Source organism: Odocoileus virginianus, chromosome 4 (assembly GCF_023699985.2).
Source record: "Odocoileus virginianus isolate 20LAN1187 ecotype Illinois chromosome 4, Ovbor_1.2, whole genome shotgun sequence".
NCBI lineage: Eukaryota > Metazoa > Chordata > Mammalia > Artiodactyla > Cervidae > Odocoileus > Odocoileus virginianus.
Window position 1 is genome coordinate 22,700,169 of NC_069677.1, and position 24,862 is coordinate 22,725,030.

The window sequence follows — 24,862 nt, forward strand, 5'->3', positions numbered from 1 at the left end:
CCAGACACAGTGCAGAGCTAAGAGGGAGACCAGGTTACTGCTTTCAGGAAGATGCCTACTAAGGGAGAGAGGCCACATGCAAGAGGAGCTAAATTGCATTTTATGGTCTTATTTACCTTTGTATCTCCCACACCTAGAGGCCATAAACGAACTAAGAAAGCAGGAAATGGCCAAAAATCATAAAATGAAAGTTTAGAAAAAGGAGTGATATTCTTATACTAGGTGAAATCCAAAAAAAAAAAAAACAACCAAAAAAACTTCTTAAAGGCAGTAACATGGAGGAAAAGCTAACAGTTAAGGAGCTCACCCTGGTCGCTCCCGCTTCAGATAGCCTGGGTTTCTATCTTTGCTCGGTCGCTGTGTTACTTTCACCTCTCTAACTCCTAGTTTCTTCATCTGTAAAACAAGTGTACTTAGAGTGCTCTTAGGAAGACTGAGGTAAGTTAAGGTGCTTTAATCAGTGCCCAGTTCATAGTATTCTATAAAAGTTAACTGTCACTTTCATTATTATTACTGATGAAAGCGTGCTGACCTTACCAGCACCTAGTTGCTGACCACAGCTCTGTGGAGCAATAGAAAACTTCCTACTACCCTGAGCAGAAAGGCGCGACTCCAGAAAGCAGCCGGATCTGGTTCCACGTTCCAGCAGCAAGGACTCTTGGCGCTAGCAAGTGTTTCCCAGACCGCGGAAGAAGTACTGGGCCGCTCTAGCAATGTCGTGCGCCAGGTCTCGGTGGTGCGAGGCCTCGCGCTTGCGCAGAAGGTGGGCGACGAGCGCGGGGCCGGTCTGGCGCGCAAGGCACGACCGCACCCAGAGAGGTACGGTAGAACGACCCCTTGGCTTCGCAGGTAACCGCTCGCTGGCCCGCGCCAGGGAGGGAGGAGAGGGACCATCTCGCTTCGGGCTCCGGCTAGGAAGGCAGCCTTTGGCGCTCGCCAGGTCTTGGGTCCTCTACAGACCCTGTCAGCTGGGGCTTCGCTGTTCCCGAAGTCTGATCCGGGCGCGCTCAGGCTGCACATCCCGCGTCCCAACCTGGACCGCGTCCTACCGCGGACCGCGGATGAGGTGGCGGCGAAGCCTCGGGAGGACGACCTTGGGCCTCACGCCGGTCTCCCCTCCTAAAAAACCAGGATCCCAGGGGAGCTTTTGAAGCGGAAAGGAGCTTCCGTTTATGTTTATGAATTTAGCCGGATCGAATTTCGTGGTTAGACTAGAGGGTTCGTCTCCAGTGAGCTTTTGATTGCTCGCTTTAGAGACAGGTGGACTACACTGGAGCGGACCAAGATCTTCCTCACAGAACTTGCATCGTCTGATTTTACTCAGAGACTTCGAAAATAGCTGTCACCCACCCTCTCACACACTTTGTGGGGTTCATGCTTCCATGATTCTTCACCTGGTCCTTCCGTGGCCCTCCATTTAAGACAACTCATTCTGGTAATTCTCTTCTGGATTCACTCCCACTTTCCAGATTCCCCTAAAACTGGGTTCCTAAAGTATTGATATATATATTTGGAAGTAGCTCAGTTCTGAAGTCAGACTGACTTGAATTTTAGTCCAGGGTTCTCTGCCAACTCGAGTATGTGACTTTAGGTAAGTAACTCCCTTAACTTTTCTAAGCCCCAGTTTTCTCATCTGAAAATGGGGATAATCATATGTATCTCTAGGTGGTTGTAAGGATGAAAGAAGGTGAAGAGCATGAAATACTTAGAATGCTACCAGGCACATAATAAGCACTTAATTTATGTCCGTTATTTTTTGAACAGAGCATTCCCCAAAGAAGCAGTTTTCTTAGAATCAAGTGCCAAACAAAAATAGCAGTAAAACTTTTTTTCATCCAGTCATAAAATGAAGGTTTTTAAAGTGAAGTTAATGCTGAGGCGTGCTCAATGAAAACCATTCCTTGGTCAACTGATGGAAAATTTGATATAATCATTTTGGAAAGCAGTGGACATATATGGCAGGAACTTGAGAAATGTCAATTACTTCATTTCACAAGTGCACATTTGAAAATTTTCTCTGGGAATTAATCACAAGCCAGAATATATGCAGAAAGATGGTAATTGTAGCATTATTTATAAAAGTGAAAGCATTAAACTTTTTATTGTGGAAAAATTTAACATATATAAAAGTAGAACCCCCATGTGCTCATCATTCAGCTTCAACAATGATCACTATTTTGGCTGTCTTGTTTTTGTGAAAAATTTTTAATTTACAAGGTGTCTGAAAATAGAACAGTTGAATAAACTGGAGTATATTTATTTTTTCAGCTTTTAAAATAATACAGAATTGTATTATAATACAATGCAAAATATACAGTATTATCACAACTATGATCATTCAAAAACCTGTGTAGAAAGAAAAGAAGTACAGTAAGTTATTACCAGTTTCCCTTTGGTGGTGGGACTATGTATACTTTCCTCCCCTCCCATTTTTAGATATTTAATAAATATTCCATAAAAGTGGTGTATTGTTAAAACAAACAATGAAGAAACAAAATCTAAAAATATTGCTCCTGAACTAAGGACAATAGAATATGCCAGAGCAGGTTAACTGTTACAGAGAATTAAGATGCTTTAATTTCCCTTGATCAGTTTTTTTGGCTTATATTTACATGAGCATTCTTGTCTGCCACCTCGTGCTAGTGGTTGATATTGCACTCATATGGTCGACACATATCCAAATCTTTAATCAATCTCATCCTCTATGTGTAAGTGATTGGACTTTGAAGTTTTATTCCCCTTATTTTGATTAGTGTTTGCCCTCAGGGCAGAGCAAGATTTCTGGTGATATGATGGCTTTTTTTCCGTTTCTTCTTTTCTTTATCCTGAGCAGGCATCTATCTCATACCTCATGCATTTATACCCTTCCTAGAATAACCTCTTTGAACAATTCAAGTCAGATGGTTTTATCACATTATTTTCTTGCTCAAATAGATTATGATGAGATCTGACCAAAAATCTAGTCTGCTTTTGTTTGATGAACTGGATTCACTTTTTAAACTGACCTAGTACATTTAATCCCATGGACAGAGGAGTCTGGTAGGCTGTAGTCCATGGGGTCGCTAAGAGTCAGACACGACTGAGCAACTTCACTTTCACTTTTCACTTTCATGCATTGGAGAGGGAAATGGCAACCCATTCCAGTGTTCTTGCCCAGAGAATCTCAGGGCTGGGGGAACCTGGTGGAGCCCATCTATGGGGTTGCACAGAGTCGGACACGACTGAAGCGACTTAGCAGTAGTACATTTAAAAACAGCTAAGGGAGAGGTCACCATACAAGAAAATGTGTAAATGAGTTTTGTTTCAAATTAGTTTGTAAAAGAACTTTGTTTCCTAGGTATGCAAAGAAGCCTTTTCACGCAGATGTTCTTAGAGATAATATGGATCATTCCGGAGTTCTCCTCTGGGTGAAAGCAGAACCCTTTATAGTGGGTGCCTTGCAGATTCCCCCTCCGTCCAAGTTCAGTCTTCACTATCTCAGGAAGATATCCACCTATGTGCGAACACGGACTATAGAGGGAGGTTACCCACGCCTGTCTTGGTCTACATGGAGGCACATTGCATGTGGGAAGCTGCAGTTGGCTAAGGATCTGGCATGGCTTTACTTTGAAATGTTTGATAGTCTTGCAATGAAGACACCACAGGAACGCCTGGAATGGTCTGAGATTCTGTCCAACTGCATGTCTGAGGATGAAGTTGAAAAGCAAAGAAATCAGGTATGAGTTTATATGTATATGCGTGTGTGTTTACTTTGAGAAATAAACTATTTAAAATTTTTGTACTAGCTGTAGAGTGTGCAGTTTTAGATTTTAATGACCATGTGATCCCAAAGCACCATTTAAGTTTTAGCATTTCCAGTTTGGCAGTATTTAGTGAATTAGTCCTTACTTAGCAATCCATACTCATCTACTCTCAAAGTGAAAATGATATAGAAACCCTGTAATTGGAAGAGGGAAATATTTTCAATGACATTAAAACTAATATTGAGGTATTTGAGTGCTTATGAACTGTTGACATGTTATGGTAAGAGCACCTGCCTATTTTTAAGTGTGCCTCTGCTATGTGTTGGGATTCAAAGATGATTGACTAGCAGTTCTGCCTTCATGGAGCTCATAGACTAGTAGGGGAAGCTGGTGTGTGTAAAAAGGTGCTATTTAATAAATATTTCTTCAAAGAAGACATGCAGATGACCAACAGTGCTACTTATTAGAGAAGTGCAAATCAAAAACCACACTGAATTCTACTCAGTACTCTGAAATGACCAATATGGGAAAAGAATCTAAAAAAGAGTGGATATATGTGTAACTGATTCACTTGGCTATGCACCTCAAACTCACAAACATTGTAAATCAACTATTACTGTGTTAGTCACTCAGTCATGTCCAACTCTTGGTGACCCCATGGTCACCCACCAGGCTCCTCTGTCCATGGGATTCTCTAGGCAAGAATACTGGAGTGGGTTGCCATTCCCTTCTCCAGGGGATCTTCCCAACCCAGGAATCGAATCTGGGTCTCCAGCATTGCAGGCAGGTTCTTTTCCATCTGAGCCACTAGGGAAGCCCAAATCAACTATACTCTTAATAAAAAATTTTTTTAAAAAACCACTTTGAGGTATTACCTCACACCATTCAGAATGGCTATCATCAAAAAGTCTACAAATAATAAATGCTGGGGAGGGTGTGGAGAAGAGACTACCTTCCAAACTGTTGACAGGAATGTAGACTGGTATAGCCACTATGGAAAACAGTATGGAGTTTCCTTAAAATAAAAATAAAGCTACCATATGATCCAGCAGTCCCACTCTTGGACCTATATCCAAAGAAAACTCTAATTTGAAAAGATGCATGTATCCCAGTGTTCATAGCAGTATGTTTACAGTTGCTAACACTTGGAGGCAACCTAAGTGTCTGTCAATAGATGAATGGATAAGGAAGATACATACATTAATTACTCATCATAGAAAAGAATGAAATCATGCCATTTGCAGCAACATGGATGGATCTAGAGATTATCATACTGAATGAAGTAAGACAGAGAAAAACAAAAATGATACAACTTCTGTGTGGATATAGAAAATAGTACAAATGAACTTATTTGTAAAACTGAAACAGACTCATGGACATAGAAAACACACTTGTGGTTACCAAAGGGGAAGTGGGGAGATAAATTAGGAGTATGGGATTAACAGATGCACAACACCATGTATAAAATAGATAAACAACAAGGATATGCTGTATGGCACAGGGACCTATATTCAATATCTTGTAATACACTATAATGGAAAAGAATCAAATGTGTGTATATATATATATATAAATAATATATATATATATATAATGGTGTGTATATATATATAAATAATAAATATATATTTATATATATAATGGTTATACACACATTTGATTCTTTTCCATAATGGAAAAGAATGTGCGTGTGTATAACCAAATCACTTTGCTGTACACATGAAATTTAACACAATATTGTAAATCAACTATACTTCAGTTAAAAAAGTACTATTTAATAGTATGGAATGTACAGTAAAAGTATGCATAAAGTACAGAAACAGAATAGAGAAGAGAATAATTAATTCTGGTGATGAGGAAAGACTTCACAGGGCAAGTATATTAATGAGAGTAAGCTTATTACAGTAACAAGTGAGTCCAGCATTTCAGTGGCTTAGTGCAGTAACATTTTATTTCTTATTCATGCGGCACCCAACATAAGGCATCTGGTTGGATGACTCTCTAGGCTGCTGTTGTCTAAGCAATGACTCAGGCATCTAGGCATCCTCTGTCTTTTGGAGCCACTATTATACTAGTCTGCTGCATTTAAAAACAAACAAAAATGAAATTCCAGTGGCTTACAGTAACTGGAGTTTATTTCTTGCTTATTTGACTTTTAGTTTGCACCTTAGTGAAGGCTCTTTTCCAGGCTCTGGCTCTATGTTTCTGTCCATTTGGGGACTTGGGCTGAAGAAACAGCTTCTGTGATGGCCATGCCTGTCTTATGATAGAAGGGAAGAGCAAAAGAACAGGAGAAAGTTTTGACACCTCTTAAAACTTTTGCTCAGATGTGACATAAACAGCAACTATTTTTGTTCCATTGGCTAAAACTTTGTCACATGTCCATGCCTGATACTAAGATGGGAGGGAATCTACCTCATAGGAAGTAGGGAAATCCTGTGGCCATGGGTAGAGCCATGTAAGCCCCTTGGAAGATGAGGAAGTGAACAATTGCAGATAAAATACAGTTTGCTACGGCCATGCCCACTAGGGCCTGAGTCCTTCATTTCTGTTCTTTGTGAGACTTGAAAGTGGTATATGTAAATCCAGCCATATTCCATTGATTGTAACCCAGTTATACCATATCCAGTTTCAAAGGAGGCTGGGAAATGCCATCTAATTGTGTGTTCAAGGAGGGAAAGGTATTTAGTTAGCATTTAGCGAGACTCTACCACATGAGATAATATCTAAACAAGGTTTTGGAAATTGAAAAAAAATTTGGCAAGCAACCAGGAGGAGAAGGGCATTATAATTAGTTGTTGTTCAGTCGCTAAATCATGTCCAACTCTTTGTGACCCCATGAACTGCAGCACTCCAGGCTTCCCTCTCCTTCGCTATCTCTCAGAGTTTGCCCATGTTCACGTCTATTGCATCAGTGGTGCCATCCAACCATCTCACCCTCTGTTGCCCCCTTCTCCTCATGCCCTCAGTCTTTCCCAGCATCAGGGTCTTTTCCAGTGAGTCAGCTTTTGGCATCAGTTGGCTAGGGTGTCAGAGCTTCAGCTTCAGCATCAGCCCACAAACATTTATTGAGTGCCTACTATGTGCAGCATATTAAAAAGCAGAGACATTACTTTGTCAACAAACTTCCGTCTAGTCAAGGCTATGGTTTTTCCAGTGGTCATGTATGGGTGTGAGAGTTGGACTATAAAAGCTGAGCGCTAGAGAATTGATGCTTTTGAACTGTGGTGTTGGAGAAGACTCTTGAGAGTCCCTTGGACTGCAAGGAGATCCAGCCAGTCCATCCTAAAGGAGATCAGTCCTGGGTGTTCATTGGAAGGACTGATGTTGAAGCTGAAACTCCAATACTTTGGCTACCTGATGCAAAGAGCTGACTCATTTGAAAAGACCCTGATGCTGGGAGGGATTGGGGGCAGGAGGAGAAGGGGACGACAGAGGATGAGATGGTTGAATGGCATCACCGACTCAATGGACATGGGTTTGAGTGGACTCTGGGAGTTGGTGATGGACAGGAAGGCCTGGCATGCTGCGGTTCGTGGGGTCGCTGAGTCGGACACCACTGAGCGACTGAACTGAACTGAACTATGTGCAGTAGTGAGTGCTGTGGATACAGAGATGAACAAAACCTTCATTAAGCCCCAGTGTTTTTTGAGTGCTTACTATGTACTAGTTTCCGTGCTAGTTACTAGGGGCATAAAAATGAAAAAGAGATCTCATAGTCTCATGGAGAGGCAGGTATATGGAGAAGTAATGACAATATAACAAATAATTATTAAATGGAAGTACTAATATGTATAAAATCAGGAAATTGAGTGGAAAAAGTCAGTCCCAAAAGATGACATACTATGATTCCATTTATGTAACATTCTTAAAATGACAAAATTATGGAGATAGAGAACAGAAATGTGTCCAGGGGCTGAAGAAGGGGTGAGGGAAGGTGGGAAGTAGGTGTGGCTATGAAAGGGCATCATGAAGGATCTGTGTGTGAATGGAAGTTTCTTTACTCTGACTGCATCCATGTCAGTACTATTGTATGATAGTTTTGCAAGATGGGAAATTGAGTAAAGAGTACATCAGATCTTTGTTCTTGCAGCATCATGTGAAACTACAGTTACCTCAAAATGTTTAGTTAAGAAAGTAACTTTAGTTAAGAAAAAAACTTAAAAAAAAATACATAGATTCGTGAGGTTCCATGTTGACTGCTGGTTTGAACAGCTCGGTTAAGGTGGTTCTGAGAATCCATATTATTAAGTTCTTTAGGCTTCATGATTTTGAGCCATGTTGGCAATCTGTAGTCCTAGAGGTATTGCTTCACTTGTTTGCCTCCATTGTATGTGTATGGGAATGGGTATATGAGGATAATCATGAGCTTCAAACCATACCTTCTTCAAATAAGAAATGATTTAGAAACATTTGTCAGGCAAGTAGTATTTTTTTTTAATCAAGCACTTTTTAAAGAATTTGATGAGAACCTGAGGCTTACTCCTCCACAAAATACCACACACCAAAAAATTACATACAGTTTCAGATGTTGCCCTGATATCCTGAACTTTCTTGATAAGTTTATGGTTATGTTAAACTAACTTCTGTGTCTTGATTAAATTTCCTTCCTTTCTTTCTACTTTTTAATTCAAATTACTAAGATTTTTTAAATATAATTTTAAACTTCTGAAGTAATATACTTCTAAAAAGAATGTGCTTCATGACTTTTGGGAGAGAATCTCAATGGCCATAGATGCTACATAGCTTTCTGAGAAGATAAGTGACTCCAGTTTAATTAGTTTTGGACACTCCTACATCTGGGTACCAGAGACATATGTATCCAGTGCTAGAAACATTTTTGCATTTGTCCTTTTAGGATCAGAACACTGTTGTGAATTTCTTTTACTATACATACTTAGTTGTAGACTAGTGGTTGATGTCATTTTAGGACATGTATTCATCATTTATTTTCTTCTTGGACAGCTTTCAGTGGACACCCTGCAGTTTCTGCTCTTCTTACATATACAGCAGTTAAACAAGGTCTCCCTGAGGACATCTTTGATTGGAGAAGAGTGGCCTAGTCCCAAACACAGATCTCAGTCTCCTGACCTGACTGAAAAATCCAGTTGTCATAATAAGGTACTGTTTAAATTATGGTCTCTTTCTCTGAAAGAGACAATTTTCAAGGGAGATATATAGCCTTCATTAAAAATTACTTTGAATAACTTATATAAGTCAGAGATTTGCTGGCTTGTTTTGTTTTGCTTTTTACTTTTTTTCCTATTTATAAAACAAAATCAACATGTGCAGTCTTAACCAACATAGAGAAGTGATTTCAGTTCCTTCAATGACACAAAAATCACTTAGATAATTTTCTGGCAAATCATTTACTTTACTCTTAATTAGTGTTCACATTTTTGCAAATGTTGATGAATTCAATTTCACATGATTGTAGGCAAGTCAGTTAACTTGTCTTGCTTGGCTTCCTTTCTCTACATGGTGATGATAATGCCTGTTTCTGAATGGCTGTGAGAATTCAGTAACATATAGCACATGACTTGTTGCACAGTAAGCGCCAGTATATGGTGACTTTAGTTTGTGTATGGCCTCTCCCAGCAACTGACTGGACCAGGGATGGACACTTGACTAGAGTAACCCATTACTTGGCATGAATTTGAAGTTGATCTGATTTGAAATGGTGACCGTGGCCCAAGCAATACCCCTAGGGGTTGAAGAAATTACCAATTGATGATGGGTATTTGAGCTGGTAGCTCATGTGGCACTGAGACCAGCACAGCTACCACATTTGTGAGTGACCTGGAGTTATGACAGATTAGAAACTGAGGGAACCAGAGAAAAAGAAGAGAATGGAACAGATATGCAGAGAGTCCTGGGAGAGGAAGAATTTCAAACTGGCTTTCCAGTTCCAGTTCTGATGAGGCCTCCCTGGACTTCCATTTGGGAGATGACTATGTGTCCCTGCAGTAAATCTCCCTTCACTTGAATTAACTTGTATTCCCTGTGCCAGTGAAAGTTACTGCCAGCCAGCCACCCACGCTCTCTTTGTCTTTCTTCTTCTTATATAGGTCCTAGTGTCTTTTTTTGTTTGTTTTTTTGCTTTTATTTCTGGTATTAGATCCTACTTGATCATCCTGCTTTTACTCTATAGTCCACCTACTACTGCACTGGAGTTTCCAAAATACAGATCAGTTGTATCCATCTCCTGTAAGAACTCCATCAGTGAATTCTCACTGTGATTGTTGTTTTCACCCTTGTACTCTTTGGAGTCCTCTCTGGCTTACTTTCTATGGGGGAGGGAGATGCAGCAAGAGGAAGGAAGAGCAGGTGAGGCTGTGGGCAGCTCTGCTTTGAAGTGTTCTTTGGCATCCAAAAGAGAGTTTATTCAAAAGAGAAAATGGTATAGCTGTTTACAAAATAGTTTGAAAATCTCTGGCACACACAGTGAAACCCAGAGACCTTAGTATATTTCATGCAAGGCTTTTGCTAAATGGACGCTGCCTACCATTTTACCTTCCCCTGCCACTTCCCAGCATGCTCCCTACACCCCACCCAGAATTTTCACTTCTCTCAACATAACACATAATTTTACTCCTATAGGCCTTTGGATGCAGGTTCCCAGGGCTAGAATGCCTTGTTTCCTGATCTGTTTGCAAAACTACCAATGTCAATCAAGAATCTATTCAAACAGCGCCACACTGAGATTTGTTTTCCCCAAATGACGTTCTTGTTCCTCTCCTGCCCATAGACCGTCTTTCAGATCTCTGCTGTAGGTCTTATCTCATTGTGTTTTAGTTTATGTTGCCATTTCACTACACAGATGCTGAATTCCTTGAGGACAGGAGCTATGTATTACTCAGTTTGTATAATTCATCACTTAACACTGGTCATATCACAAAAGAGGTATTCAAAAAATATCTGTCAAATGAATGAGCCAAGTTATTAGAATGTCTGCCAACTCAAAGCTTATTCCCAAAGTAATAACTTCTTTTAAATCTTGACTACTGTAAGATCAGTTGCCTTTTTTCATTGGATTTTGAAATTAGTTCTGTGATTTGAGAAGGTAAATTTAAAAAACCTAGTGCTTCATGAAATGTTTGATCTCAACTTTTGGAATATTTACTAGCTGTGTGACCTTGGGCAAGTTTCTTTTTGTATCTCCATTTCTTCATCTGTGAAATGGGCATGGTAATGGCATTTTATTTAAGACTGCTGCTAGGACTAAATAATGATAAAGCTTCTTTAATAATGCTTGGCACACATTGAAGCTTAGTTACCAGTGTTACTTTTGGATTATCTTAGGTAGGATAGAATCTCTTTATACCTATCACATGCACAGAAAATCTTTATGAGTTTTGTATAGTCACCTTAAATGCTTTTGGGGGGATGAGGCACAGTATAAACATAAAACAATTAAAATATAAAAGTTTCAGATCTCACTGAATCTCTGTTCTGTTAAGAGTGCTTTCTTTTGATATTTTTTAGAACTGGAATGATTACAGTCATCAGGCTTTTGTCTGTGATCATCTGTCAGATCTCCTTGAGCTGCTTTTAGACCCAGAGCAACTTACTGCATCATTTCATTCAACCCACAGTAGTCTAGTCTCTCGGGAAGCTGTTGTGGCGCTCAGCTTTCTCATCGAAGGTACAGTGAGTGGAGCCAGGAAGATATATCCGCTCTATGAACTTGCACTGTGGCAGCCACTGCATGCTGAAACTGGCTTCTCAAAGACCTCTAAGACTTTTTCTTTCTACAAGCTGGAAGCCTGGTTGAGAACCTGCTTGACTGGGAATCCATTCGGTACATCTGCTTGCCTCAAGTCTGGCAAGAAATTGGCTTGGGCTCACCAAGGTATTTATTAATATCTTAATCTATATAAAATTGAATGACAGGTTGTGGAACCTAGTGTTTTCTGGTGTATTAGTGATCACACATCTTTTGTGGAAGACCTCAAGAGTATTGCTACTATAAAAGGGAAAAAAGGGAACATCTCTTTTGTAAATGACTTTTTCTCAAGGCAGCAACAATCTCAGTTGACTCATTAGTCCAGCTTGCTTTGGTTGCAGCTAACAGAAACTCCAACTTCAGTTAGTCCTTTCTTTGCTCTACTTTTGTCTTTTCTGCCTCGTTTTCCTTTTCACTGTCATGCTGATTTGCTTGAAGCTTTCCCATTTTCTTTGCCTCTTAGCAGAAATTGGCTATTCTGCAGTTATACCCTCATAGAGTTGTTGCAAAAATGAAGTTCTTTTAGCTATACAGACACAGGCAGACTATCTGAATTAGAAATTTAAATTCATAGTAGAGAGAATTTGACTTTGGTTGCAAAGGTATCTACTTCTGATAGTCCAGTGATGGCTAAAGGAATAGGTTCAGGTACTGTATGACTTCTTGGGGCCCAGGTATCAGTTTTAAGAGAAGAGGGCCTCAGAATAGGTGCTCCACTAAGGCAAATGCCAGGCAAAATTAATGGGAAAAAACTAGAATATACTTCCAAAATCTCTGAGTTTTAGAGATAAAGAAAAAATAGTTTCCATGCAAATGTGAAAAAAAAAAAAAAAAAGATCAGTTTTGTATCAAATTTCTGTAATGCTAAAATTCAAAAAACAGTTGAGCAACAGCTACAATCATCCAAGTATTTTATATGCAACCAAGTTATTGCTCTAGCATGAGCTCAGATTCTCAGGTATATATGGCTCCTATAAACAGGAGATACTATATAATTGTTGATGTTGATAAAAGAAATATAGATGCAAGTAAGTTTTTTTTTTTTTTTTATTAGTTGGAGGCTAATTACCTTACAACAGTGCAGTGGTTTTTGTCATACATTGAAATGAATTAGCCATGGATTTACATGTATTCCCCATCCCGGTCCCCCCTCCCACTTCCCTCTCCACCCGATCCCTCTGGGTCTTCCCAGTGCACCAGGCCCGAGCACGCAAGTAAGTTTTTAAACATTGTTAGGGAAAGTACTAGGAGGAAAAAGGACATCTGACCTCTTAAGATTATAAAATGTGTTAGATAGTAGGATTACAAATAATTTTCATCTTGTTTTACTTATAGTATTTAAAAGTTTTCTACAGTAGCCATATATTAGTTTTCTAATAAAACAATAAGAATTGTTTTAAAAGAATAGCATATTATGTGACCTCTCCACATTTGGCAGTTTTCTTTACAAGAGTGGCCCTGATGGCTTGCAGGGAAGTACAGTCTGAGAAAGCAATGACGTCATGGTGAGACTGTGTTAGGAGGGCAGCCTGCACAGAGTTTTTGAGTGTGAGTTTGTGCAAGGCACCATGTCTGAGAGGAAGATGTACTGTCAGTAATGATCCTGGGAGTAAAGACATGAACCTAAATAGAATGTATGGAATAATGTGGTAAGTAACTTAGGAGGAGTTCAGAATTTGTATTATGGCAATTTAAAAAGAATATTTCGGAGTTGGGATGATAAATTAAGGTGAGTTGGGGAAGATATTTGAATTGCGTCAACTCTACCACTTACTAGCCATATGGCCTTAGGCACGTTACTTAACTTGAAGAGTAGACATGAAAAAAATCTTAGATCTATAGGCAATCTTGAATGGATTGTAGACTTAACCATTTTTTTAAAAGACAAAAAAATTAAAATTTGGCAACATACAGAAAACCACAGAAAGTAGTATAGCATACACCTCTTTACCTGACACCCAGATCTAACACTTTTTTAAACCTGTTATGTATCTGATTTTAGACATGTGGACATGTAGATATGTATAAGCTCATTTGGATGATGGTTTTCCTTTGAAACTATCTCGTTTGTATTTTCCTTAAATAGTTGAAGGGACAACCAAGAGAGCGAAGATTGCCTGTAATACTCACGTGGCCCCAAGGATGCACCGAATGGTGGTGATGAGCCAGGTTTATAAGCAAACGTTGGCCAAGAGCTCAGATACTCTGGTGGGGGCACATGTAAAGATCCATCGTTGCAATGAGTCTTTTATATATCTGCTCTCTCCCTTACGGTAAGCAGTCTTCATAGTGTTCTGACGTCGTGACATCTTCTTTAGAATGGGGTTGGTCCTTTTATTTGTCATCACAGAATAATATTGTAGTCAAATGTTTTTTAATCTCATTCAGAGGAATTTACCTCATTTTTCAGATCCGTGACAATTGAGAAGTGCAGAAATAGCACCTTTGTCCTGGGCCCTATACAGACTGCTCTTCACCTCCACAGCTGTGACAACGTTAAAGTCATTGCTGTTTGCCATCGTCTGTCCATCTCGTCAACGACAGATTGCATCTTTCACATTCTGACACCTACACGCCCCCTTATTCTCTCTGGGAACCAGAGAGTAACTTTTGCCCCTTTTCATACCCATTACCCAATGCTGGAGGACCACATGGCCAGAACCGGCCTTGCTACAGTGCCTAACTATTGGGATAATCCCATGATTGTATGCAGAGAGAACAGCAGCCCAAGTGTCTTCCGACTCCTACCACCATGTGAATTCTACGTGTTTATTATTCCATTTGAAATGGAAGGGGACACAACAGAGATACCTGGGGGTCTTCCATTTGCATATCAGAAAGCACTGAGCCAAAGAGAAAAAAAGATACAGGTCTGGCAGAAAACTGTGAAGGAAGCTCGTTTAACAAAGTGAGTATTTTCTAGAAGTAAGTAGTGACTTGTCTTATGTAAAACTCCATGGGAAAGCAAATTAATCTGCATGAATGCTCAGTCTCTCAGTCGTGTTTGGCTCTTTTGTGACCCATAGACTGAAGCCCGCCAGGCTCCTCTGTCCATGGAATTCTCCAGGCAAGACTACTGGAATGGGTTGCCTTTTCCTACTCCAGGGGATCTTCCCGACCCCCAAACCTGCGTCTCCTGCATTGGCAAGGAGATTCTTTACGACTGCGCCATCTGGGAAGCCCCCCAAATTAATCTGCACGTTTATAATTGTGCTAAACAAACAAAAAAGACAAAGGGTGTCTTTTCTTAAGGTCAGTATTCCAGGCACTGTTTGGTTGGGGGATGGGAGCAAGTGGATACTCAAGTATTAGACTCCCTCCTTTTTTTTTTGGTATAGTAAATTTTATTTATTTATTTTTTAACACAAAAAAACACTTTGTATTGGGGTATAGCCAGTTAACAATGTTGTGATAGTTCCAGGTGAACAGTGAAGGGACTCAGCCATACATAATACACGTATCCATTCTCCCCTAAAATTCCCTCCTATCCAGGCTGCCACATACCATTGAGCAGAGTTCCATGTGCTATACAATGGGGTTTTTGTTAGTTAATCCATTTAAAATATAGCAGTATGTACTTCCCAAATAGACTGTCTCCTTTTAAGAAGCTTCAATTTAACTGGCAGGTATAAGACTTAAATGAAGGACCATATATAAGGTCAATCATAAATGGATTACTTTTAGTTTTTAATTTTCTTCTCTGCACTATATTGGTGGTTCTCAAATGGTTGTGTGTCAGGATCATCTAAAGAGCTTGTTAAAAAAATGCAGGTCCTGGCTCCTCTACTCTACAGACAGACTTCCCAAAAGTGGCCTCGTAATGCTGGTCCATGGACTAGTGCCAGTTTTTGTCAAAGTTCTAAATTCATAGTAAAATGTGAAAAATAAGTACAGTGTTTTTAAGCAGCGCTAAATTTAGTCAACTTAGAATACTGTCTTTTATTCTGAAATTGTTTCTTTCCTACTTTGTAGGTACTGAAGTATCTTGTTTTTAATAACATGCTTGATAGATGGTTATGGTTTATTATGTCCACCACAAAATTTTATTTCAAGGGTACTTGTCTTTAAACTCTAGGAGCCAGGGACATGCTATATATAAAGCATATGTAAATATTCAGAAAACATGAGTGTGGGTAGTCGGAAAAGATTGATGGAGGAAAAAGAATTTGTGCTGGACATTGAAAAATGAGCAGAGTTTGGATAGGAATTGAGGGTCAGGTAGAATACTTTAAGCAGCACTAGAGGGACAGATGTGGAAGCAGAGCAGACCTAAGGTGTCCTGGAAATCAGTTGCTTAAACAGGATTCTGGGTGTGGGTAATGGTATTTAAACTGGTATGAGTAGATCAAGCCAGAATATGTAGAATCTTGTATATCAGTCAAGAAGAGTTAGATTTATGTGGAATTAAGTAGTAGAAGGCATAAAAGGGTTTTAAACAATGGAATGAAGTTCAGAAAGCCATTTCATTTATTCAGGAACATTTATAGAATGCCTACAATATGCAAACCACATTATTAGATGGTATGGCAGATAAAGAAATGTGATTGGCACATATGAAGATCCTCTGATTATATCTGAAAGCGGGAAGTCAGGGTGATATTATGATATTCTAGAGTAAGAAACTGGACTAGAGTGGAGATCAAGGGTGTGAAAACCAGAAATACTTTGATAGGAGGCTGAACTTGGTACAAGATTTTCTAAAAAAGACAAAATTAAAGATATCTTCAAAAATTGGACTCCAGTTTAGACACCTTTGATCACTTTTCTTCTGGACAGAATAGCATATACAACTTAAAAAGTAGTGGGTGCTCAGAGTAATTATTTAGTAATGAAGTAATTATTGTCTATACAATATTTTGGTATTTAATTTTGTTAGAGATGAGAGATAACTTGGAAACATCATAGTACCACAAGGTGGAGGGGTGCTTCTTCTACAACATTGTCCATTTGGGAGCTGGACCTAGCATGAGAAGAGGGTATCAAGTTCTTTTGGAGGCTGTTTACTTGAAATGTCCTATATCCTGATAATGTCTTGTTCCTTAAGACTTAGAAAAACTGTTACTTTAATTATTGGATTCCATTTGCTTGGTATTAGTTTTTTGTTTGTTATTATTTTTCCTGATTATCATTATCTTGGAAAATAGTAGCCATTCTAAAAATGTTTCTATTTCTCATGACCCAGAGCTGTGACTTGATATGTAAGTAGAAGTGCCTATTTTAATTAGGTCTCTTGATTTTATTGGATGTTAAAATTAGTGTTGTTGTTTGGACAGCTGTGTCTGTATTGTAGGGGAAAGTACTCTGACTCAGGAATTAGTACAGACCATGCCACTTATTGTGTGACACTGAAGGTGTCATCTGATCTATCTCCTGGCTATATCTATACACACATATATAGTGTATTTTCTACCTGATAAGATTGACATAAAGATTGGTTAATAAAGATAGTAATGATGCATGTATAAGACACTGTAGTGGTGTGTCCTGTACCTGTGTAGTAGTGTGAGTGTAAGACACCCTGCTTAGTGATGAGTTTGAGAGACACAACTTCTGGGTGAGATTGTTTACTCAATATCTGAGACGTGACCTGTTAGAATTGACTTCATTCTAAGAGAAATTGTTGAAAAAAGACTTGATCCAGCCATCTAATTTTCTGGATGCATTTTTGTGGCATATGGATTAAGGAAGGAAGTATATAAGATATACTTACACACTTGCATTTAGATTCTTTTTTTAAAAAACCTTTTTGTATTGAGGTGTAGAAAATTAACAATGTTGTGATAGTTTCAGGTGGACAGCAAAGGGATTTAGTCATACATATACATGTATCCATTCTCCTCCAAACTGCTCTCCCATCCAGGCTGCCACATAAAATTGAGCAGAGTTTCATATGCTATACAGTAGGTCCTTTTTGGTTATTCCATTTTAAATATAACAGTGTGTACATGTCCATCCCAAACTCCCTAACTGTCCCTTCCCCTCATCCCTCCCACTGGCAACCATAAGTTTGTTTTCTAAGTCTGTGAGGCTCTTTTTGTTTTGTAAGTAAGTTTGCATTTAGCTTCTTCAGAATAGTTGCTGGCTACCAAAAATAGAAACATCAATAGTAGTCACAACTCATGCTTTACCTGGGAATCCGCTGTAAAAATACTGCTGTTACCTGTAACAAACATTACACTTGGTTTGTATCTCATGGATTGAGCCACCAGTATACTAATAATACGGATCAGTCATGTTCAGCTTAGCAAAACAATGCTGATGACCATAATAGTAAATAAGATGTACTGAGCACTTACTATGTGCCATGTACTGTTCTAAGCACCTATGTATTAACTCATTTCTTCTTCCTAACAATTCCTTATCACGGATGAGGAAATTAAGGAACAGAGAAATTTAAGTAATTTACCCAAAGAATCAGGATTTGCATCTAGTCAGCCTGGTTCCAGAACCTAGGTTATTAGTGTCTCTACTGTTTTCTGTGAACTATTATCACATATAATATAATCATTATAATAATGTGATATAAAAGTGGATCATTGGAAAAACATTCTTTTAAAGCAGTTCTGTTGTTTGGATGCTGCTGGTATTTAGATGCCTAGATTTCCTCACACATACAGAAAGCTTATACACATGTGCAGAATCTGGAATATGGTAAGGCAGGTAATACATGTTAACTGTGAGTCATAGTGTCTTCAAGTGGTAAGATCCTTGATGACACTAGAAACAAGGAAAAGCACACAATTTCACCTTGGGAACATGGAAAGACAGAGGAATTATTGACTAATTTGAATGGAAACTCCCAACATCATCCTTTTAAAGTGATTAGGTTATATAATTTCCTTACTGTGGCCCCTCTAATGAGTCCCTGTCATACTTGAAATAAAATGCAATATGAAACCTTTGTGGTACCTACCAGGCCCTTTCTGCCTCATTTTTCTGCCATTCTTTTCCTTATTCACTGTTCTCCCACCATACTGTGATCTTACTTACTCATTGCCATCCAGCCATACACTACCAGGAATGTATCTGTAGAAGAAAGTTGGATATCATTACTTATTGCAAGGAGGGAGAGAATTAGTTACATCTCCATAAAAGCATGTTTAAAAGAACTGATCATTGCATTTTGGCTGTGATAGATGATTTGGGGGAGGGTCCTGTTGTGAGTTGGATGCAATCTGAAAGTGAGGGTAATTCTGTGATTTGGTATTATAATAATTGTTATATTAAAGAAGAGAGGAATAAAGGGGATAAAAATATAATTGTAAAGAAACAGCAGTCACTCATTAGCCTGGAAAGGGTGATGCTTGGTCATTTTTGTGGTTTGGATCACAAAATGTTGCTGTTTTTCATCCAGACCTGAGATATGATTATGGAGTGGTTTTGTTTTTGTCTTGATCTAGCATCATCCCACAATGATCTTGTCTGCTATTGGTGTGCTGTGGGATTATTTATGTTTAACAGAAGAGCACCACAGCCAGGCCAGATCCAGACTACACCTAGGCCTAGCTAAGCCTAGGTGCTAAGCCAGCTCCTGGCTGTCAGGAACTTCTCTTCTCTTGCTTATCCTAAACATGTTAAATATTTTTTCACTTTTGAGCCTTTGCACTTTTTTTTCCCTCTGCCTGGAATGTTCTTTTCCAGATATTTATTTTGCTTAATCCACCACTTCATTCACATTTCTGCTTAAGTGTGCTCTCAGGTGTCTCCTGTCCATCCTTTCTAAATTAGCGTTCCCAATACTCTCAATTTCCCTACTCTGCTCTGTTTTTCTAACGACTTAAGTTCAGACACACACACTTTATTTACTACCTATATTCCCTACTAGAATATGCAGTTCACAAGGAGCACAGACTACACAGATCACAATGGGAACCACTCCTGGAGTCTTGTGGTGCAAACCTGCCTGGACAGAGGCCATTTTTTTTTTCTTTACTTGTCTCATCAGTCAGAACACTACCCAGCATCACTGGTCCTCAGTAAATATCTGTTGAGTGAATAATCACAGTAGAACAAAATATATAATTACTGACAAGTTTTTACAAAGAGAAAATTGTATTTGACCAATCTTTTTTTTTGATGGTGGTAGTGGTGATGTAGTATGTAGAACTGAACAGAGCAGTCATTCAGAGAGAACAAACGAATAGCTACAAATAATTTAAAATTTATCCTTTTAAAGCATTTTATAACCACTTGGTATAAAATTAATATGAGTGCACTGTTTTTGCAATTTTAGGGATCAAAGGAAGCAGTTTCAGGTACTTGTGGAAAACAAATTTTATGAGTGGTTGATTAATACAGGACACCGTCAGCAGCTGGACAGTCTTGTGCCTCCTGCAGCAGGCTCCAAACAAGCAGCAGGATAAGACTTCCTCATCGAAACACTGGTAGGTATTTACAATGGCGACCATGTAAATTATTTGGAGGAAATCTTATAAGTGTGCCAAAAAAAAAAAAAACCACCCAGACTGTTATGTTACCAACCATTGCTTTTTTCCCCCACTGCTCCCACCAGCATATACAGAATTTTACATGCCCATATTTATGACATTTTATACTAAGAAGACCAACCAGAATATTCAAGCAGAACCTATATCGTTATCATCAAATAGAATAGCCAAATTTGTCTTTTTTGTCTCTTGCTGGCACAGTCCAAAGCTGTTCTGTACTTCCCTGTATATGGCTTTAAGGATTACGCTTTCTAACACATTTCACCTCTATCCTGCAAACCCACATACTATTCATTTAATTTAGCTAATCTTTGTTAATTGTGCATTAATAAATAACTAGAATTAAATCAAATGAAGATTTGAATACTAAACTCTAGGAAACCTGCAGATTCAATAGAAGAGGACATAGATACAGACACATTTACTGGAAGTTGTTTAATCCAAATATATAGTATTTTTTTTAATAGAAATTAGCTTATTTTGCTATTTGAAAGTATCTTTAAGGACTCACAATAGAAAAACACAAAGGACATAAGTAGGTAGTTCACGGAAAGATACAAAGATGCTCACTATCACTTAAAATTAGAAATGTAAGATACTATTTTTCATCTATCACATTGGCAAAGATCAAAAATGTAATGTACAACACTAAGACATTTCACTTACCACTGAGCAGTGTAAATTTGTGCAGCCTTTTTGGAGGATAGTTTGACAAAATCAGAATTAAAAATGCACACATGCTTTGACTTCGTAATTTCACATCTTAGATTTAGCTTACATATATGAAAAGATCCGTTTAAAAGAAATGTTCATTGTAGCATTATTTGAAATAGCTGTAGGCTGGAAACAAGCCAAATGCTTCTCAGTAGAGGGCTGGTGCCTATGAACCAGTTCATTCATGCTTGGAATGCATCTTTAAGAAGAGTTAGGGTCATCCCCCCACCCCCGCCCGCCCCTGAGGAGGGCTATAGGGCACTTCTCCCATAATTTTTGTAGGTCTTGTGAGATAAACAAGACCAACAAAAAAAAAAAAAGAAGAGTGGAGTATATCTACAGGTGTTCTCCCTGAATGATCTATAGTGGAGTGAAAGTAAAAGGTGAGAAGAGGAGTAAAATATTGCCTTGTGTGTTTGAGAAAAAAAGGAGGGATAATCCCACATATTTATATACTAATTATATGCTTTTAGAATTTCTGAAAAGTTATAAAGAAATTGTTAGAGTGTTTGTCTTTAAGGAATGAGACTGGATGTCTAGGGTAGGAGAAAACTTATTCTTAATTTTCATTGAGATATAATTCATATACCATGAAACTCACTTTTTAAAGTGAAGAATTCAGCAGCTCTCATTATATTCACAAGTTTGTACAGCCATCACCATGAACAAATCCAGAACATTTTCGTCACCCTAGAAATAAAGCCCATATACACGGATCAGTTCAGGTGCTCAGTCATGTCCTACTCTTTTCGACCCAATGATGCGCAGCACGCTAGGCCTCCCTGTCCATTACCAACTCCCAGAGTTTACTCAAACTCATGTCCATCGAGTCGGTGATGCCATCCAGCCATCTCATCCTGTATCGTCCCCTTCTCCTCCTGCCCCCAATCCCTCCCAGCATCAGGGTCTTTTCCAATGAGTCAACCCTTTGTATGAGCTGGCCAAAGTGTTGGAGTTTCAGCTTCAGCATCAGTCCTTCCAATGAACACCCAGGACTGATCTCCTCTAGGATGGACTGGTTGGATCTCCTTGCAGTCCAAGGGACTCTCAAGAGTCTTCTTCAACACCACAGTTCAAAAGCATCAATTCTTCAGTGCTCAGCTTTCTTCACAGTCCAACTATTACATCCATACATGACCACTGGAAAAACTATAGCCTTGACCAGATGGACCTTTGTTGGCAAAGGCATGCCTCTGCTTTTTAATATGCTATCTAGGTTGGTCATAACTTTCCTTCCAAGGAGTAAGCATCTTTTAATTTCATGGCTGCAATCACCATCTGCAGTGATTTTGGAGCCCCCAAAAATAGTCTGTCAGTTTCCACTGTTTCCCCATCTATTTGCCATGAAGTGATGGGACCAGATGCCATGATCTTAGTTTTCTGAATACTGAGCTTTAAGCCAACTTTTTCACTCTCCTCTTTCACTTTCATCAAGAGGCTTTTTAGTTCCTCTTCACTTTCTGCCGTAAGGGTGGTGTCATCTGCATATCTGAGGTTATTGATATTTCTCCCGGCAATCTTGATTCCAGCTTGTGCTTCTTCCAGCCCAGCGTTTCTCATGATGTACTCTGCATATAAATTAAATCAGCAGGGTGACAATATTCAGCCTTGACGTACTCCTTTTCCTATTTGGTTATGCCCAAATCCTCCTACTCTTGATATCTCCTCTGCCCCGTGTTCCCAGGCAATCTCTATCCTACTGTTTGTCACTTGATTTGTCAGTTTTGGACATTTCATATATTGATAAGTAGAATCATACAACATGTGGCATTTGTGTCTGGCTTCTTTCAGTTAGCATAATGTTTTTAAGGTTTATCTATGTTATAGCATGTGTCAGTATTTCTTTTTGTGGTTGGATACTGTTCCATTGGGGCTTCCCTGGTGGCTCAGTGGTAAAGAAACAACCTGCTATGCAGGAGACATGGGAGACACGGGTGATCCCTGGGTCAGAAAGATCCCCGAGAGAAGGAAATGGCAACCCAAATCCAGTATTCTTGCCTGGGAAATTCCATGGACAGAGGAGCCTGGTGGGCTACAGTCCATGGGGTTGCAAAAGAGTCAGACACAACTTAGCAACTAAACAACTATTAATATTCCATTATATGGATATACCATACTTTATCTGTTCATCAGTTGATAGACATTTGAGTTGCTTCCATTTGTTAGCTGTTGTGAATAATGCTGCTGTGTGTACTTTCATGTACAAATTTTTGTGTAGAGATATGTTTTTATTTATCTTCATTATACAATACAGAGGAGTAGGATTGAAAGGCCATATGTTTAATTTTTTGAGGAACTGCTGAACTGTTTTCCAAAGCTGGGTAGCATATTCTTTACTGTTTATACATTGTTTATATTTTCAGTATGTATTACTTTTTATGAAAAAATAATTTTACCGTACTTCAGTCACTCAGCCGTGTCTGACTCTTTGCAACCCCATGGACTGCAGCACGCCAGGCTTCCCTGTCCATCACCAACTCCCAGGGCTTGCTCAAATTCACGTCCATCGACTCAGTGATGCCATCCAACCATCTTATCCTCTGTTGTCCTCTTCACCTGCCTTCAGTCTTTTCCAGCATCAGGGTCTTTTCCAATGAGTCACTTCTTTGCATCAGGTAGCCAAAGTATTGGAGCTTCAGCTTCAGCATCAGTCTGAACACCCAGGACTGATCTTTAGGATTGACTGGTTGGATCTCCTTGCAGTCCAAGGGACTCTCAAGAGTCTTCTCCAATACAACAGTTCAAAAGCATCAATTCTTCGGTGCTCAGCTTTGTTTATGGTCCAACTCTCACATTCATACATGACTACTGGAAAAACCATACCCTTGACTAGATGGACCGTTGTCAGCAAAGTAATGTGTCTGCTCTTTAATATGCTGTCTAGGTTTGTCATAGTTTTTCTTTCAAGGACCAAACGTCTTTTCATTTCATGGCTGCAGTCACCATCTGCATTGATTTTGGAGCCCAAGAAAATAAAGTCTGTCACTTAGAATACTTAGTTAATAAATAGTGAGATTAAGAATGGAAAATCTGATGAAGATTATACCAAGGAAATGGGAACTATAAGAGGATAAAATTTTACTTTAGACTAATCCCCACTGCTTACTACCTTGTCTATTTGTGAGTTTCTATTCTTTATATCTATATGTGAACCTCAGAAAAAAGGAATGTAGTTAACTTTTAACTCACATGTTTTATCACTCTAAATTATCATCTGATTGATTTATGTGATGTTGTGAAAAGGGTTTTTTCCTATTTTTCCTTGAAGGTGATAGAAAATTAAGTGATTATAATTCTGTTTTCTTTTGTTTTTTTTCAGTCATTTTCAGGGTCCTGGCATCATGCAGATGAACAGAAGATGGTGCACATGTTGAAACTGAACTGGGAAGGTGCTCTTGCTGCTTAGGAGACTTTGGAGACTTTTCTTCCTATTTAAGACCTTTCTTTACGTTTCCTTCCAGTTTCACTTGTTACTGTTTACACTGAATTTTAGTCTAAACTTCTATTCTATAAACATATTGTTTATAGAATGTCAGAAGGCTCATTTTATGATGCTAAAATGAAAAAGTTGATGAAGACATTATGTTAATATTTTTTAAATGACTTAAGTGTTGATTTAGTAAACCTTACATTTTAAGTTGTATAATGAAAGGGTTTCATCCTTTCTAGAGTTAAATAAGAGTTTTATAGTTCTTTGTAAGTATTTAAATGGAAATTGCTACGCCTTTTAAAAAAGAATTGAAATGAAAGTATGACTTATTGGAGTATAAGTATAAATATAGCAGAAAAGCATTTATACAAAGATATTTTAGTCCTTAATGTATACAGCAATGAAATTGTGTAGAATTTTTATTTTTCATTTTCTGCTTCAAATTTTCAATAAAACTCTAAATTTAAAGTAATTTTCTCCTTTTGATTAAAAAATAAAGTTTTAACTTCAGGAAAGGTTTCCAAAGTCATTCTGTGATGTTATATCAAAATAAAGTTTACATTTGATAGGAGAGTTGTTCTTTAAGATAAAGGAAAACAGTTTAATAAATAATCTGATTGCTGATAAATGCTGTTTCATATTCTCTTTGGTCATTTAATTAGTAATTATATCAAAAGGGCTTGATCTCTTATTTCTAAAGTGAAAATTAACCCTCAGAATGTTTTAATTATAATTGGAGTTCTTATAGTTTTTATTTTAAGATGAAATTTAACCAAGCAGAGCATTATCAAATAAAGAAACA

General features: G+C 38.5%; 1 protein-coding gene across 5 annotated transcripts; it reads left to right on the forward strand.

Moving 5' to 3' along the window:
* The first annotated feature begins 745 nt into the window (after positions 1–745).
* On the forward strand, positions 746–24,532 carry TBCCD1 (TBCC domain containing 1). Of its 5 annotated transcripts, none has more exons than XM_020878797.2 (8): positions 746–849; positions 3,338–3,716; positions 8,709–8,864; positions 11,229–11,595; positions 13,556–13,742; positions 13,880–14,377; positions 19,703–19,853; positions 23,950–24,532. In XM_020878797.2, the coding sequence occupies exons 2-7, from the start codon at positions 3,381–3,383 to the stop codon at positions 19,830–19,832; spliced, it is 1,674 nt and encodes a 557-aa protein (XP_020734456.2). In that variant the 5' UTR covers positions 746–849; positions 3,338–3,380; the 3' UTR covers positions 19,833–19,853; positions 23,950–24,532. The 5 variants fall into 5 exon arrangements, with proteins under 5 accessions (XP_020734456.2, XP_070322368.1, XP_070322370.1 ...); XM_070466267.1 differs by lacking the exon at positions 23,950–24,532 and adding an exon at positions 14,496–14,721 and having other exon boundaries at positions 19,703–19,837; XM_070466269.1 differs by lacking the exon at positions 23,950–24,532 and adding an exon at positions 14,496–14,721 and having other exon boundaries at positions 748–819; positions 19,703–19,837.
* Positions 24,533–24,862: the final 330 nt, after the last annotated feature.

What these genes read in the sequence shown, in the direction of transcription:
- TBCCD1 (XM_070466267.1), top strand. Translation starts at nt 3,381, where the DNA reads ATGGATCATTCCGGAGTTCTCCTCTGGGTGAAAGCAGAACCCTTTATA. An exon ending in TTGAAAAGCAAAGAAATCAG is followed by an intron (nt 3,717 to 8,708) that starts GTATGAGTTTAT and finishes CTTCTTGGACAG; the next exon opens with CTTTCAGTGGACACCCTGCA. An exon ending in AAAGGGTGTCTTTTCTTAAG is followed by an intron (nt 14,722 to 19,702) that starts GTCAGTATTCCA and finishes TTGCAATTTTAG; the next exon opens with GGATCAAAGGAAGCAGTTTC.